Source organism: Pan paniscus, chromosome 6, assembly GCF_029289425.2.
Source record: "Pan paniscus chromosome 6, NHGRI_mPanPan1-v2.0_pri, whole genome shotgun sequence".
Taxonomy (NCBI): Eukaryota; Metazoa; Chordata; class Mammalia; order Primates; family Hominidae; genus Pan; species Pan paniscus.
In genome coordinates this window covers 5,840,350-5,857,261 of record NC_073255.2, presented here as the reverse complement: position 1 = coordinate 5,857,261, position 16,912 = coordinate 5,840,350, and the positions used below count along the sequence as shown (strand labels likewise).

The window sequence follows — 16,912 nt, the reverse complement described above, 5'->3', positions numbered from 1 at the left end:
ATTTTTACATTTTTAGTAGAGACAGGATTTCATCATGTTGGCCAGGCTGGTCTGGAACTCCTGACCTCAGGTGACCCGCCCGCCTCGGCCTCCCAAAGTGCTGAGATTATAGGCATGAGCCACCACACCTGGCCTCTGAAGGAGCTTTTAATGGCTAAAGCTGGAGGAGTAATTTGAGCAACAAAAGGAAGATGGTATAAGGGGATTATAACAGGGGAGCAAGGTACACACCCCCAAGTCCATAGACATATACATAAAGAATGGAACAAGTAAAGAGAAAGGGGAGGCCGGGCGCGGTGGCTCACGCCTGTAATCCCAGCACTTTGGGAGGCCGAGGCAGGCGGATCACGAGGTCAGGAGATTAAGACCATCCTGGCTAACACAGTGAAACCCCGTCTCTACTAAAAATACAAAAAAATTAGCTGGGTGTGGTGGCAGGCGCCTGTAGTCCCAGCTACTTGGGAGGCTGAGGCAGGAGAATGGTGTGAACCCAGGAGGTGGAGCTTGCAGTGAGTGGAGATCACGCCACTGCACTCCAGCCTGGGCGACAGAGCGAGACTCCGTCTCAAAAAAAAAAAAAAAAAAAGGGGAGGAGGCCAGCAGCCTTTGCACACAAATTCCAGTTAATACAAAAGAAGGCCGGGCACCGGGGCTCATGCCTGTCATTGCAGCACTCTGGGAGGCCGAGGTGGGAGGGTTGCTTGAGCCAGGAGTTCAAGACCAGCCTGGGCAACGTGGGGAGACTCCGTCTCAAGACAAAGTTTAATAATTAGCTGGGCATGGAGGCGCCTGTGGTCCCAGCTACTCAGGACACTGAGGTGGGAGGATGGTCTGAGCCCAGGAGGTCAAGACTGCAGTGAGCTGTGATTGCACCACTGCACTCCAGCATGGGCCACAGAGAGACCTTGTCTTAAAACAAATAAATAGGCCTGGCGTGATAGCTCCAGCTACTCAGGAGGCTGAGACAGGAGAATAGCTTGAACCTGGGAAGCGGAGGTTGCAGGGAGCCGAGATTGCGCCATTGCACTCCAGCCTGGGCAACAGCGAGATTCCGTATCAAAATAAAATAAATGCAAGAGGAGTGAGGGAAGCGGAAACACCTCTGAGGTGCACGTTGCAGTAACCTGTGGCAGGGAAGCCCCTCTGTGGCCGCTGTGTCTCCCCAAGATGCTCTTTGATGACAAAGGACCGGGGGAGAAGCCCTTGGTGTCGGTGCGTAGCGGAAGGTGCGTCGCTGTGGCCCCAGGTGAACCTCAGCCCGCTGAGCCAGCAGGGCTCCCCCACCCTCTGCGCCGCCTCCCTGGGCCAAGGTCACGGCGTGGGGATGCGCCGCACCCCTCCCCCAGATGTGGGGGTTTATCCTTGTGTCTGAGCCAGCCTTGCCCCCCGCCTGCCCCTGGGGGTGACCCTGGTGACAGCTGCTCCCACCGTGGGCTGGCCCCGCCTCGGGCCGCAGCCTCAATGGCGGCTTTCACAGGGGCCTGGACAATGCCTCATGTTGTCCTGAGGGCCAGGCCCTGGCCTCGCTGAGACGCGGGGCTTCCTGCTCTAGGCTCCGGACCCCGTGCTCCTGTCGGAGCTTCTGTGGTTCCCCTGTGGTTCAGGACGGCCCCTCCTGGTGGTACCAGGCAGGGATGGGACGACCGTTGCCCTAAATGTCACAGGGCAGACGGAGCCCAGGAGGGGGCTGGGGCTGTGCACGACGTCTGGGGCCTCGGTTTCCCTGTCCATATAGTGGGGACGATGGTGTGCGGCATGAGGGCGCTACTGGGAACATCACCAGCCGTTCCTCGCAGGCAGCGCGAGGCTTTACGTGGCCCATGAGGGGACGGGTGTTTGGGGCCAGGCCAGAGCGGTGGGGCTGCCCCTCGGGCGGGCGGGTGTTTGGGGCCTGGCCAGAGGTGGTAGGGCTGCCCCATTGCCCCTCTCTGGGTGGGTGTCGGCTCCTGGCCCTCCGTGGGTCCCCCGCCCCCTTCCTGGGTCCCCCGCCCCCTTCCTGGCCCTCCGTGGGACCCCCGCCCCCTTCCTGGCCCTCCGTGGGACCCCCGCCCCCTTCCTGGCCCTCCGTGGGACCCCCGCCCCCTTCCTGGCCCTCCGTGCGATTCCCACCCCCTTCCTGGCATGTTTGTCTTACAGGAGTCAGGGTTCGCTGTTCTTGGGCGCTGGGGCCCCTGTGTGGGGGCCTCAGGGTTTGGGGCTTGGGGAGGGGGGTACCCTGGGGCTGACTTGGCCCTGAGGGTGGTCCCTCCTGCAGCCTGGGCAGCCTGGTGAGGATGGGGGCATCCACACGTCACTCTGGGCAGGAAGGCGCTGTGGAAACTGTGAACCCGTGTGTGAGTGGGGGGGTCTCCAGGCCTGTCGGGGGCCAGGCCCCGTGCTGGGGGCTGTATGAGAACAGGAACAGGGTGAGAGCTGACCCCAGGAGCCCTCGTCCACCCTCTGGCCTCACCCCTGGGAACAGGGAAGCCTCCCTGTCCTGGCTGTTTGGAGAGAGAGCCCCACGCAGGGCGAAGCTGGGACCTGGAGCCCTCCGCAGGATACGGCCCGCTGGTTCTCAGCCTCTGCCGGTCCCAGACGCACCAACCTGGAGAAGGTGCATTAATGGGTCGGAGAGCGTGGGTGGACGGGCTGGGCAGGGAGAGACGGAGCCCTGTGCGGGCTCACAGAGGAGGCCTTCAACTCTAAGGCCTTACCCAGCAAGGAGACGCTGCTCTGCCATGGGCTCCGGTGTTTGCCTCCTGGGGGAGGGCAGGAGCCACTAGGACCCAAAGGCCAGAAGCCAGATCCAGGCCCTTCACAGGGACGGCCGGGGTGCAGTGATCAGGGCCTCAGCCCCGTTCTCAGAGGCCACCCATCCATGGTGCACCCCTCCCTGTGGAAGGCCAGAGGCCCCATGAGATATGGGAACCCAGTTCCCACCCCAGAGGGCCCACCACCCTGTGAGCTGTCACTCAGAGCAGGGCCACGTGCTTCCCTGCCCCAGTTTACAAGACAATTAGCATATAAATCACATACGTGAGGTGTGATTTACATCTACTTTGCATATCCTATTTAGAGTGCAGTTCCAGCTCTGACAAATCCAAGACCCAGCAGTCTCGGGCCAGGCGTGGGGCTCACGCTGCCACCCCAGTATGGTGGGAGGAGAGGCAGGAGGGTCACCTGAGCTCAGAAGTTCGAGACCAGCCTGGGCAACGCAGTGAGCTCCCATCTCTACAAAAAAATACAAAACTTAGCCAGGTGTGGTGGCGTGCATCTGTGGTCCCAGCTACTCGGGAGGCCAGGGCTGGAGGATCACTTGAGCCCGGAAGGTCAAGGCTGCAGTGAGCTGTGATGGTGCCCCTGCACTCCAGCCTGGGTGGGGAAAAAAAAAAAAGCCTCGTAAACGGGTGTGGGCTTTATGTGAAGGCTGTTCCTGTTTCCTCGGATTTCACTTCTGTCTGAGGCACGTGGTGTGCGCGCTTCACTGTGGTGGAAGAAACGGCCTGGCTGCTTTCCAGGGACTGGGGCACCTTACATCCCCACGGGCAGCGTGGAAGGGCCGGCGTCCCCGCCCACAGTCGGGCGCCTGTGTGTGTGCACACTGGTTTGGTTTTGCCGTTCTCGTGGGTCATGGTGATGCTGAACATCTTTCCTGCTCTTAGCCGTGCGGTGGGCAGAAGGGCTCCTCAGAGGCGTCTGAGCAGGGCATGGGGTGTGGACTGGACCCAGCTCCCCACAGGTGGGACAAGACCTGGCACACAGTGGGACCGGCACACAGTAGGGCCTGGTGTGCAGTGGGAACCCCCCCCCCCCCACCCCACACCATAGGACCCAACACACAGCGGGACCAGCTCACAGCAGGGCCCGGCACGCAGTAGGTGTTTGATAAATACTGGTCGAGTCCTGCCCCAGGACTCACGAGTCCTTTAAGAGAAAATGGCCATTTCTGGCCGCAGCCCACCCGGCTGTCCAGGACGCTGCCGTGTGAGGGGCTGCTCTGTGGGGAGAAGCCCCGTCTCACTGGCTGTTGCTGGTGCCGACTGGGGGCTGCAGGCCCCTGAGGTCCTGGCCCTCCCCAGCGAGGCCAAGGGGCTGGCCAGGCATGGGGCGAGCAGAGGCTCAGCCTGAGGTCTGGACTGGGCGTGGGGCGCGTCCGGGACCGTGGCCAGCGCCGTCCTGAAATACACTCCTGCGCCGTCATTGCCCCTGGAATGCGGCGTCCTGGCGCCTGCTGTCGGGAGGACCGGGGTTCCCGCTGGCGTCTGGACCCCGAGAACACCAGAGCAGCCGTGCGCCTGCAGAGGGGCAGTGGCCTCCCGGACCCCGCGGCCTGCGCGCTTCTCGGAGCACTGCTGTCACCTGCTGGGCGCGGCGGGCATGGCAGGGGCGCGTCCCCACCCTGTGGCCTACGGAGCCCGGTCGCTGGAAGGGGCCCCCGCTGTGTCCTGGGCAGAGGTCTGTGGAGCCGACACACTGGACCCAGCCAGCTCCAGCCCCCGTGGGCGAGGTGGCCCAAACTTGTCGTCTGCATTGGTGACACGGACACGCACGCCTTGGAGGCTCCCCGGGGTGCACACAAGGCCGTGAGCGGCAGGCTGGGAAGCGCCGCTGGGCCTGCTGCTGCGATGCCTCCCCGGGCACTTCTTGGCGTCCACCCTCAGACACGAAGCGCCGCGTCCAAAGAGGTCCTGATGTCGGAGGCAGAGCCGTGGGGACACCCAGCTGTGCCTGGGCAGGGGCTCACTGAGTCAACAGGCGTTCTGAGCAGGCCCTACTTGGGTCTGAGGGACATTGGTGGCCTCGCTCTCACAGTGAGAAGCAGGAGAAGGGGGTTCTTCCATGGGAAGGGGGTTCCTGGCTGCTGCTGTGCGTATGGGGCTGGGGCAGCAGCCTTGTAGAGGCTTGGGAAGCGGGGAGCTCCGGACAGTGAGGGGAGCAGGCCCCGTCTGGCACCATCCAAGACAGCCCAGGGCCCCCTCCCCGAGGGCACCAGCTGTCCCCTCCCCGACGCCAGGCGTTTTATGGCTTGCATCTCAGCAGAGAAAATAGCCCCTGGTCTCTGGTGTCGGGATGGGGCTGTCTGAGCTGGGGAGGGGACGCTGGGGAGCAGGGGGCTTGGTGGTCAGGGCTGATGGGCGGTGTCTGCAATCTGAGCCTCTGTCTGGCCTGTTGGCTGCTGCAGGGGGCTGTTGAGCCCCGCCTGGAGCCCACAGCCCCCTCGCGTCCCTGTGGCGCAGGTCAGCAGCCCCTGCCTTCAGATGACCGGGGCTCCCGGGCCACATGGCCAGCAGGATGGGATGCTGTCCCCAAGCAAGTGCTCTCTGAAGTCACTGAGGGGTCACGGACAGGCCCATGGATGCTCAGCAGACGGCCCCACGACCCCACGACCCCGGGAAGGGCCCACGGACACTCGGCAGACGGCCCCGTGACCCCGGGAGAGTCGGCACCCACTGAGGACCTGCTCAACCCTGGCCACGCAGCTGCTGCCAACGGCGGGACCTGCACGCGACCCAAGGCCTGGCAGACGGAGCCCAGGACACAGAGGCTGCAAGCCACATGCTGTTGGGGCGGGACAGCCAGGGCCATAGAAGAACCTGCATCTGAGTTCGCAGGACACAGAGTTCCAGAGCAGGAGAAAGGACGGGCAACGATAGGAACCACGGACAGGGAGCAGAAGTGGGAAGCCACACGTGTTTATTCTCCCACAGCTCTGGCAGAGCTCCAGGACGATCCCACGGGCCCGAGACTCGGAGTGGGCAGAGCTGGTTCTGGGCTCAGGACGGGTCCTCTGGCCTCTCCCCGGCGCTCCTGGGCTCTCGGGCCCCCTCTGGCCTGTTTCCACGGCCACGTCCCCTTCCCTCCTGTCCTCATATCTCTGCCTCCCTCCCCTGTGATCGTCTGCCACAGCAGTGTCCTAACCACGCGTGCACGGTGTGTTTTGCCATAGAAGATGGCGTGTCCAGGTGCTTAGGCTCCCAGGGGGATGCCCGGGCTACTTTTCTGTGGCTGTGTGGTGTGCGTGAGGCCACAGGCGGAGATGAGGGCTTGAGCTGGACTCCCCTCAGATGAGCTTTCCTGAAAAAAGAGGGGATGGCACCACCTGGACCCAGCAGCTGCGGACGGCTGAGGGAGGAGGCCAGCCTGGTCCTCCCGGGCAGCACGAGGTTGGACCCAGCCCTGCCTCTGCCCATGGCGGCTCTGGCCATGTCCACCCAGGGTGGGGAGGGTCCCTGGGGGCTGGTAAAGGACAGCTGGAGTCCCGCTCATCCAGGCCGTCCTCAGGCTGGCTTGGGCCAGGGTTGCAGCCAACAGCCCTGGTCCACTGTCATATCCCATCACCAACCATCCACCATCACCATCTGACCCATGTCCCCCATGTCCCCTGTCCCCATGTCCCCTGCCCCCCTGTCCCCTGCCCCCCTGTCCCCTGCCCCCCTGTCCCCTGCCCCCCTGTCCCCTGCCCCCCTGTCCCCTGCCCTCATGTCCCCTGCCCTCATGTCCCCTGCCCCCTGTCCCCCATGTCCCCACGTCCATGTCCCCCATTCCCCATGTCCCCCATTCCCCATGTCCCCCATTCCCCATGTCCCCCATTCCCCATGTCCCCCATTCCCCATGTCCCCATCCCCATGTCCCCCATCCCCCATGTCCCCCATCCCCCATGTCCCCGTCCCCCATGTCCATGTCCCCGTCCCCCATGTCCATGTCCCCGTCCCCCATGTCCATGTCCCCGTCCCCCATGTCCATGTCCCCGTCCCCCATGTCCATGTCCCCGTCCCCCATGTCCCCCATGTCCCCGTCCCCCATGTCCCCCATGTCCCCGTCCCCCATGTCCCCCATGTCCCCGTCCCCCATGTCCCCCATGTCCCCGTCCCCCATGTCCCCCATGTCCCCGTCCCCCGTGTCCCCGTCCCCCGTGTCCCCGTCCCCCGTGTCCCCGTCCCCCGTGTCCCCGTCCCCCGTGTCCCCGTCCCCCGTGTCCCCCGTGTCCCCCGTGTCCCCGTGTCCCCGTGTCCCCCGTGTCCCCCGTGTCCCCCGTGTCCCCCGTGTCCCCGTCCCCCGTCCCCCGTGTCCCCGTCCCCCGTGTCCCCGTCCCCCGTGTCCCCGTCCCCCGTGTCCCCGTCCCCCGTGTCCCCGTGTCCCCGTCCCCCGTGTCCCCGTCCCCCGTGTCCCCCGTGTCCCCGTCCCCCGTGTCCCCCGTGTCCCCCGTGTCCCCCGTGTCCCCGTGTCCCCGTGTCCCCCGTGTCCCCCGTGTCCCCATCCCCCGTGTCCCCCGTCCCCCGTGTCCCCCGTCCCCCGTCCCCCGTGTCCCCCGTCCCCCGTGTCCCCCGTCCCCCGTGTCCCCCGTCCCCCATATCCCCCATGTCCCCTGTCCCACATGTCCCATCCCACATGCCCCCCATGTCCCCTGTCCCACATGCCCCCCATGTCCCCCGTCCCCCATGTCCCCTGTCCCACATGCCCCCCATGTCCCCCGTCCCCCATGTCCCCCGTCCCCCATGTCCCCCCTGTCCCCCATGTCCCCTGTCCCCCATGTCCCCTATCCCCCATGTCTCCTGTTCCCTGTCCATGTCCCCCATGTCCCCCGTCCCCCATGTCCGTCCCCCATGTCCCCCATGTCCCCCGTCCATGTCCCCCATGTCCCCCATGTCCCCCGTCCATGTCCCCCATGTCCCCCGTCCATGTCCCCCATGTCCCCCGTCCATGTCCCCCATGTCCCCCATGTCCCCCGTCCATGTCCCCCATGTCCCCCGTCCATGTCCCCCATGTCCCCCGTCCATGTCCCCCATGTCCCCCGTCCATGTCCCCCATGTCCCCCGTCCATGTCCCCCATGTCCCCCGTCCATGTCCCCCATGTCCCCCGTCCATGTCCCCCATGTCCCCCGTCCATGTCCCCCGTCCATGTCCCCCATGTCCCCCGTCCATGTCCCCCATGTCCCCCATGTCCCCCGTCCATGTCCCCCATGTCCCCCGTCCATGTCCCCCATGTCCCCCGTCCATGTCCCCCATGTCCCCCGTCCATGTCGTCCATGTCCCCCGTCCATGTCGTCCATGTCCCCCGTCCATGTCGTCCATGTCCCCCGTCCATGTCGTCCATGTCCCCCGTCCATGTCCCCCGTCCATGTCCCCCGTCCCCCACGTCCCCCACGTCCCCCGTCCATGTTCCCCATCCCCCGTCCATGTTCCCCATCCCCCATGTCCCCCGTCCCCCTTTCCCGTCCCCTTTCCTTGCCCATCTTCCTATCTCCCTGTCTCCTCCATGTTCCCTCTCCCCCCGTGTCCTCTCTCCCCATCCGTCTCCCCCCGTGTCTTCTCCCCCATGTTCCCTCTGTCCTGTCTCCCCGCTGTTCCGTCTCCCCTGTCCATTGTCACCCCTTGTGTTCCCTCTCCCCCATCCACTGTCACTGTCTGACTCGTGTCCCCTTTCCCCCACAGGGTACCGTGAGGGCTTTCTTTGGAAGCGTGGCCGGGACAACGGGCAGTTTTTGAGCCGGAAGTTTGTGCTGACAGAACGAGAGGGTGCTCTGAAGTATTTCAACAGAAATGATGTGAGTCACAGACAGGGGTGGGGTGGGGGCCTGTCCCGGGGCGGCATCCTGGCCTCCCACACTGGGGCCTGTGGTGGCCGCGTCCATCCGCAGCTGCCCTCCCTGCTGCCCCCTGCCAATGGGGACGCTCCAGGAGAACTGGCCTGTGTTGGGCTGAGCCTCTGTGTGCCAGACCCAGCGTCCCCCAGGGTGGGGCAGCTGAGGCTTTCCAGGAGCCTGGGCGGCCAGGCGGGGCCCCCTGAACTCAGGCCCAGCTGTGGGAGAGGGAGAACCTAGTCACTGGGCCCCTCTGGAGCCAGCCAGGACCCCAGAAAGCCCCCAGTTTTCTTGGAGGTACCCTGGGGAGACTGGCCCGGGACAGGACAAACACATTGGCAAGAACAGTGGGGTCTTCACAAGGTGGCCCCAGGCCCATGGGCTGATGCTCAGAAGCACCCGCCCTGAGCCGTGGCACACCCACCTGAGCCGTGTCGGGCACTGGCTGGAGGTGGGCTGGTGGCTGGGGCCTGCCCCTGTGGGAACTGCCGTGCCGTGTGGGGCCCGGGGCTGCCCCCGGGAAGGGAGGCGCAGTGTCTGATGTCAAATGCCACCTGCACAGTGTCATTGAGGTCCCCATCACTTCTGGGAGGAGGTGCTGTTACCTTCTGCTTACAGACCAGGAGGCCAAGGCTCAGAGAGGTTACGTAACTTGCCCAAAGCCATACAGCACAGCAGGTGCGCCGCCAGCACCCACAGGGTCTGCCCTTCCTGCTCCCTCGAGCTTGGATGACGGCCCCTGTGAGGTGCTTAGACCCCACCCCTTCTCAGGCCAAGGAGCCCAAGGCTGTGATGAAGATCGAGCACCTGAATGCCACCTTCCAGCCGGCCAAGATCGGCCACCCCCACGGCCTGCAGGTCACCTACCTGAAGGACAACAGCACCCGCAACATCTTCATCTACCACGAGGACGGGAAGGTGGGTGCTTGGACGGTATGGGAGGGTAGGCACTTGAGCTAGGCGGCATGAGAAGGCAGGAACTCGGGCTGGGCAGCGTGGGAAGGCGGGTGCTTGGACGTGTGGGAGGGTGGGCACTCGCGCTGGGCAGCATGGGAAGACAGGTGCAGGAAGGCAGGTTCCCAGGGTCGGGCTGCCCAGGAGCCGGATCACCACGCTGTCTCTGGGGCCACCCAGCTTGGCCCTGTCAGTGGGGGCTGCCAGCTCGGGCTAGAGGATCCACCACCCCCACAATGCTCAGAGGGGGCCTCGGGGGGAACTGGGGTCCTACGGGGAGGAGATGCGGACAGTAGCCGGCTCTGGGGCTGGTTTGGGTAGTGTTCCTTTGGCTGCCCTTGGTGTGGCAGCAGGGAGGGTGGGTGCACCCCGCATCTCTGGAGGGCTTGGGGGGAACCCAGGTAAAACCCCCACAAAAGCTATCCTTTTGTCTTTGGGCCAGGCTGCAGGGGGCCCGGCAGTGGGCCCAGCCTCTTTGTTACTTAGGTTCTTGTTTCTATGTTTATCACACGTCTGTGTGCACACGGTGTAAAGCACCATATCGTTCCTAAGTCTTGAGAAACAGAAGTTTGAGGTCCCTCCTAACCCCCGTTGGGAATTGGTCCCCATATCCAAAAATAACCTGCCGGTGTCGCTGCAGATTTACCCACTTTAGGCACCATCTGACAACTTCCCACGTGGAAGTAGAGGTTCCAGCTCTTTCCATCCCCTCCCACGTGCCCGTCCCCTGCCTGCCGTGCTCCGCTGGCATCTGATCCTGGGTTTGTTAGGGGGCCGAGTCGGGTGCAGCCCCTGGCCTCAGAGCACGCTGTGATCACTCTTCCCACAGTAAGCGGCTGTGTTCCTTGCCGCAGTTGACCGTGTGTTGCCACAGACTCTCCGCAGACTCTTGTCTCTGGAGGCAGTCGGGCACCGGGAGCCCGCGACTCCCATGGCCTGGAGATCTCGCTCCTGCAGCCTCATCTGGTTCCTGGGTGGAGCCCTGCTGCCCGGGTCCTACGTCTTTCTCGTTTACTTATTCCTCTTGGTAGAAGTGATGTGCCTGGAGGGAAAGGGGTCACCTGGCACCTTGGACTGTTCTACCTCCTGCCTGGCTTAGACTGTGGCTAGATATAGAATTCTAGGTTGGAATTAATTTTCCTGCTAATTCTGAAGGCTTTGCACCACGGATTCCTCCCTCCTAGTACGTTTGTCCCGCGGTTTTGAAATTCTCCAATGCTGTGCGTGTGTTGGCAAGGGTCCTTCATTGGCAAGGGACCCTCATTGGCAAGGGTCCCTCGTCTTTTGATGTGCTGGGTACAGGCCCAGGGTGGCCCTTCCAGTCCAGTTACTGGTTTCCATGAGGTCAGGGATTGCTTTCTTATCTAATGATTTCCTCCCTCCACTTTCCCTGTTCTCGTTTTCTGAAACTCCTGTTATTGGTGCTCTTAAACTGGTTCATTTTTCTTCTACTTTCTGGGAAATTTCTTCAACTTTGTCTCCAACACTGTGTTGAGGGTTTTGTTTCTGCTCTCATGCATTTACTTTTTCAGAGAGCCTTTGGTTCTTGGAGTATTTATTTTTCTTTCTCTTCTTTTTTTTTTTTTTGAGATCCAATCTTGCTGTGTTGCCCAGGCTGGAGTGCAATGGTGCGATCTCAGCTCACTGCAACCTCTGCCTCTGGGTTCAAGTGATTTTCTTGCCTCAGCCTCCCAACCTCCCAAGTAGCTGGAACTATAGGCGCGCACCACCACGCCCAGGCAATTTTTTTTTTTTTTTTTTTGAGGCAGAGTTTCGCCCTTGTCACCCAGGCTGGAGTGCAGTGGCGTGATCTCGGTTCACTGCAAACTTTGCCTCCCTGGTTCAAGTGATTCTCCTGCCTCAGCCTCCCGAGTAGCTGGGATTACAGGCATGTGCCACCACACCCAGCTAATTTTTGTATTTTTAGTAGAGATGGGGTTTCTTCATGTTGGTCAGGCTGGTCTCGAACTCCCGACCTCAGGTGATCCACCTGCCTCAGCCTCCCAAAGTGCTGGGATTACAGGTGTGAGCCACTGCGCCCAGCCGCAATTTTTGTATTTTTAGTAGAGACCGGGTTTCACCATGTTGGTCAGGCTGGTGTCCAACTCCTGACCTCAAGTGATCCACCCCGCCTCAGCCTCCCAAAGCGCTGGGATTACAGGAGTGAGCCACCGTGCCTAGCTGAGTATTCCTTTTTGAAACGCTGTTTTTGGTTCGTAATTGTGGTATCTTATTAACGTTAATTTTGGAAGCTTTCTTATCCCTGAAAAATGTTTTTGTCTTCTAAGTTGCTGCCCGTGTGATCTGCTGTGCTCCCTGTGAGAAATCTTTCCCAGGTATCCTGGAATCTGGGCAGGTCGGATCCTCCAAAGATAATTCCCCCCGCCCAGGGCAGACGCTTGCCCCCAGCTGTGGGAGCTGAGGGAGTTTCCGCTGCAGCCTGCAGGGTCACAGAGCTCCAGCGTGGAGTGTACCAGGCATGCCCCGTCTGCCCGGAGCCCCGGAGTCGGCTCCATCTCCTGCTGGGGGAAAAGGGGTGATTTTCCAACCAGTTCTGCTTAGAGCCCCCTCCATTTCCGGGGGACCTGGAGCTGTGAATTCCCAAGGCCTTTGGGGCAGTGTGGTGTGGACGGGTTCAGCTTCCTCTACGAGGAGGGAGGGCGGGGCCAAATGGGACGGGGCGGGCCGGAGGAACGGGGTGGGCGGGGGAAGGAGGGGAGGCGGGGCCTCGGGCTGGTTGGGTGGTGTGGGTGTGGCTTGTGGGCGTGGCCTAGGAGGAAGGGCCACAGGAGAAAGCAGGGCGGGAGGCCGACGAGGGGCAGTCGGGGTGGGTGGGGCTTTGCTGGGTGGGGCCACTGGAAGAGGACAGGGCAATCCCACTGCTGTGGGAGGAGCCTGGGGCTACACCATCCTCCAGCTGGTGCTCGGCCGGGTGCCAGCTGGAGAAGCCGTGACTGGATTGGTCCAGTGCTGGGGGCTTTGCCTGTGGGACAAAAGTCAAGGCCAAAGGGGCTGGGGAGAAGCCTGAGGAGGGATGGGGCTCCCTGGCTCTTCCTGGGCAGGAGAGGGTGCAGCCAAGAGTGGAGATGGGCACCTTTCCAGTGGTCACCAGCTCCGGGCTGTAGGCTGAACAGGAGGCCCAGGGCCCAGGGCCCAGGGCCCAGGTTATAATGTCATGGGGCCAAGGGTCTGGGCAGACCCCAGGAGGGGCGCTGGGTCTGGGGGCAGGGGACAGCCAGGCTGAAGTCTAGACCCAGAGGGCACCCGACGTGGGGCTGGGTGCCAGGCCTGGGCTATGGGCCCTCTGTTCCAGGGTGCTGGCCCACCCCACACTCTCCAGAGGACCAGGGCGGCTCCCTGGAGAGCAGTTTTGCTCTCTGCCCACTCTCGGTAGGGGCCACAGCTCCAAGGGCGTTTATAAACAGATGAGCCTCCCTTCTCCCACCACCCCAAGACTTGCTTGAGCTACAAAATAAGGATCCTCATAAAAATAGCACCATCTGAAAGGAAGGCAAGTTGGCCCAGGCCCCAGCAGCACCAGGGCCACAGAGTGAGCTTGGATGGCAGCCCCCGACCCTGTCCGGCCCGGCCCGGCCCGGCCCTTAGCCCCGGCCCTTAGCCCCGGCCCTTCTCAGGACTTCGCCGGGGGAGGCTGCACCTGCCCTCCCGCAGAGGTGCAGCCCCTGTGTAGCAGCCCCGGCCTCAGTGTGGGCACAGGGGCCAGGCCTGCGGCAGGACTGCTGGGAGCTGAGGTGCCGGGGAGGAGGAAGGGGCTGGGCTCTGGGGGAAGCGGCCCCTCTGTGGGGACCCCAGCCCTGCAGCCTCCTCAGCCCAAGCCTGTGCCCGCCTTTGCCCCTAGGAGATTGTGGACTGGTTCAATGCACTCCGAGCTGCTCGCTTCCACTACCTGCAGGTGGCATTCCCAGGGGCCAGTGACGCAGATGTGAGTGGCGGCCCTGCGGTCAGCTCCAGGGCAGACAGGGGTGGTGGGGTGGGGGGTGGACGGAGCCCTCGTGCCTTGAGTCTGGGATGATGTTGAGCCCTAGGGTTGGGCCTGGGACTGGCCAAGGGCTCACCCTGACGTGCCTGCAGCCCTCCTGCCTCACTCTAGAACTTCAGCTCAGCCAAAGGGGAAAGGGAGGAGGGAAAGGGTGGCAAGCAGAGGCAGAAATGTGGATCCTGCGGAGGCTAAGCCAGGCCTGGGCCCTGTCCTGGTGGCCCGGGGTGAGGGGAGCATGGAGGGGCACAGCCAGGGAGGGGCTCGGCCTGAGCTGCACTTCTGAGGTCCCTTGCCTGGTGTGTCCTGCCCTAGCTGGTGCCAAAGCTCTCCAGGAACTACCTGAAGGAAGGCTACATGGAGAAGACGGGGCCCAAGGTGGGTGTGCCGCACGTGTGGCCTGGGGTGGCCTGGGGTACGCAATGGTGGGTCTCGGACTGAGGTGCAGCAGCCTTGCCAGCTGCCGCCTGTGTGTTAAACTGGTGTCTGGTGGGTGCTCACAGCCCCTTCCTTGTCTGTGCCTGGCCGGGGTCCCCGCGGACTCGGGCCACTGTCCTAGACTTTGGTTAGACCCTCCCTGCCCGCTCAGTCGGACCAGCTTCCTCACCCACGGGACCGTGCACCCGCGCGGCCAGGGGCCCACATCTTGCCATTCCCTGAGGCATAATGTGGGAGGGAGACACAAATCCCGGGAGTCTTGGTGGTCCCGGAGGAGAAGTGCAGGTGTGAGGGCTCGTAAGTGAGGCCTGGACCCCCATCTGGGGCCCAGGGAGGGCCCGGGGGACCTGGAGGAGCAAGAGGGAGGTGCCGTGTGGAGGCTGGAGGACAGGCGTGTGCGGAGGCCTCCTGGGGCGTGGCCAGCGGCAGGCGTGAGTGAATGGAGGTGACTGACCCGGGCCAGCCTGGGCCCTGCCCTCTGGGGTGTGCTGTGGTCAGCTGGATGTAGGGCCTGCCTCGGCGACCTGCCGGTCACGGGCCCTCTCTGACCCACAGCAAACGGAAGGCTTCCGGAAGCGCTGGTTCACCATGGATGACCGCAGGCTCATGTACTTCAAAGACCCCCTGGTAAGGAGGAGCTGTGGCCCCAGCACGGGAGGGCAGCTCACTGGCTGGGGTTGCCAGATGCGTGACCAGGAGGGCGGGTGGCCTCCCGAGTCCTGGCCTGAGTGAAGTGGGGCTGGAAGGGACATGGCCCCGCCTCCAGTGCGGTCCCCACCCACAGGACGCCTTCGCCCGAGGGGAAGTCTTCATTGGCAGCAAGGAGAGTGGCTACACGGTGCTGCATGGGTTCCCGCCGTCCACCCAGGGCCACCACTGGCCACATGGCATCACCATCGTCACGCCCGACCGCAAGTTTCTGTTTGCCTGCGAGACGGAGTCCGACCAGAGGGAGTGGGTGGCGGCCTTCCAGAAGGCGGTGGACAGGCCCATGCTGCCCCAGGAGTACGCAGGTGAGGGGGGCGGGCGGCCGGCGGCCTGGAAGGGCTCCCAACTCCCTGCCGCTGTGACAACGCTGGACCCTGTTCCGTTGCAGTGGAGGCGCACTTCAAGCATAAACCTTAGCGAGTGCGGCTGGAGGACCACGGACACTGGACTCACTGTGGCTAGACGGAGGGGACCCGTGGATGGGGGGGCTCCGGCGTCCTGAGGCCACCTGGCCCCACCTGCTCCTCAGGGCAGCCCGGCGCGGCCAGGTAGGGCCCGAGCCTCGGCTTCCAGGATGCTTCTCTGGAACCTCAAGGCAGGCAGCCCAGGCCCTGGGCCTGATCTCTAACCCCGTCATGCTGCTGCTGACCACACCCAGCCAACCTGCCCCTCCCTGACCCGGGGCCCCCTTTTCTCCAGGGCCCAGTCTGGCTCCCGAGCTCAGACACAGCCCCCAGGAGCCGCCCACCACGGCTGAGGGAACTTCCAGGCCTCAGCGCAGAGCCCTGCTTGGGGCCAGCACGGTGGGCAGCTGCCGGCCGCCGGGGACTGGGCCCTGCTCGCATGCCGCCCCGCCCTCCCCCCACCTCCACGACTATTTATTGAGCGCCTGTTGTGTGTCACGGGGCTATGAGGGCCGTGGGGTGTTTGGGTGGATTATCCACACAGGTCCCGGCCCCTGCCCGGGCTGGAGTTGCCACAGCCTGTGCTCCTGGTCCTCACCTGGAGGGGCCAGCAGGCTGCCGTCCCACCACACGTGGCCTCTGCGCCCAGCACGGTGCTCGCCGACAGTGGTGTCTGAACCCTTGGGGACGATGGCCTGGGCCGCGGTGTGGCCACCAGAGGCAGGAGTGGCCCTGGGGGTCCCGGGCACTGTCGCGCTTGCTGCTGGCGGCCCAGCCGTGTATTTATTTTTCACCTATCTCCTTCCTGTGAAGGCAGGCCGGGCTCTAGGGCTCCCCTTGCGTGGGGCATGTAGGTGGGGGAGGCGTCTGCAGGTCACCTGGGGGGCCCAGCCCTCTCCCAGCCTTGCCTGGCTGAGCTGTGTTCCAGGGGAGCCCTGGACAAGCCCTCATAGGCAGGGAGGGGGTTTCCGAGGCCAGGCATCCGCTGCCCCGTGTCGCATCCTGGAATAAAGTGTGGCTCTGGCATGGTTCCAGCTGTGTGTTCGAGGATGGAGTGGGGAGGAAGTTGGGCTGGGAACACGTGGCCCTGCCTCCCTGGCTTCAGGAGAATCTTCGTCTGCTCCCAGGGACCTGACAGGGCCCTCGCTCCCTGAGATTTGGAGGGAGGACACGGTGTCTGAGCTAGTCACAGCGCCATGCTCCTTGTACACGGGAGACGGTCCCTACCCGAGGTGCCCCCCAGCACCCCTTCCCCAGGTGCCCCCCCTCCATCTGAGGGCTGCCAGGCAGTTCCTGGGTAGAGTCCACAGACTGAAAGCCAAGCCAAGCTCAGCATGAAGGACAGTGTGGGGGATGCATCCCGGGTCGGGGGTCCCCTGTGCCTGCCAGCCCACCCCCCCATGCTGGGCCCCTCAGCCCTCACACAGAACATGCTGAATCCCACTTCTCCAATGAGGAGCTGGGACCCGAGGGCGGAGTAGAGGTCTCCCAATCCCAGCCTAGGGGTCCCCAAGGCAGCTGTGCTGGTGACGAGGATGTGGGCGAGGTACCCCCACTTGGAGCTGAAACCCCAGGCAAGTGCCCCGCAACCTCACCAGGTGCCACGGTCCTAACCCGAGGTGAGAGGAGTGGACCTGGGTCAGGGAGAGCCCTGGGCTGTGCTGGACACACCCCCGGGGGAAACCAGCAGTGCCCACAACCCTCCCCATGGCGTGGAAGTGTGGGCACATGCTCAGTGTGTGAGTGCGTGTCCCCCAATGTGCACGTGTGCGCTGAGGACACTGACTGTCACATTTTAAAAACCACAGAACAACTTTCTAATGGGGGGAAAGAATTTTTTGAACCAGGCG

General features: G+C 63.6%; 1 protein-coding gene across 3 annotated transcripts in view; it reads left to right on the top strand.

Moving 5' to 3' along the window:
* Window positions 1–16,086, top strand: part of ADAP1 (ArfGAP with dual PH domains 1) — a 58,467-nt gene extending 42,381 nt beyond the window's left edge. For all 3 annotated transcript variants that reach the window (XM_034963474.3, XM_034963473.4, XM_057302815.1), the window contains 7 exons: window positions 8,413–8,525; window positions 9,333–9,479; window positions 13,375–13,458; window positions 13,828–13,890; window positions 14,506–14,577; window positions 14,735–14,963; window positions 15,047–16,086. In XM_034963474.3, coding sequence (XP_034819365.1) covers window positions 8,413–8,525; window positions 9,333–9,479; window positions 13,375–13,458; window positions 13,828–13,890; window positions 14,506–14,577; window positions 14,735–14,963; window positions 15,047–15,075 — 737 coding nt within the window. In that variant the 3' untranslated portion in view covers window positions 15,076–16,086. The remainder of the gene's footprint in view (window positions 1–8,412; window positions 8,526–9,332; window positions 9,480–13,374; window positions 13,459–13,827; window positions 13,891–14,505; window positions 14,578–14,734; window positions 14,964–15,046) is intronic.
* Window positions 16,087–16,912: the final 826 nt, after the last annotated feature.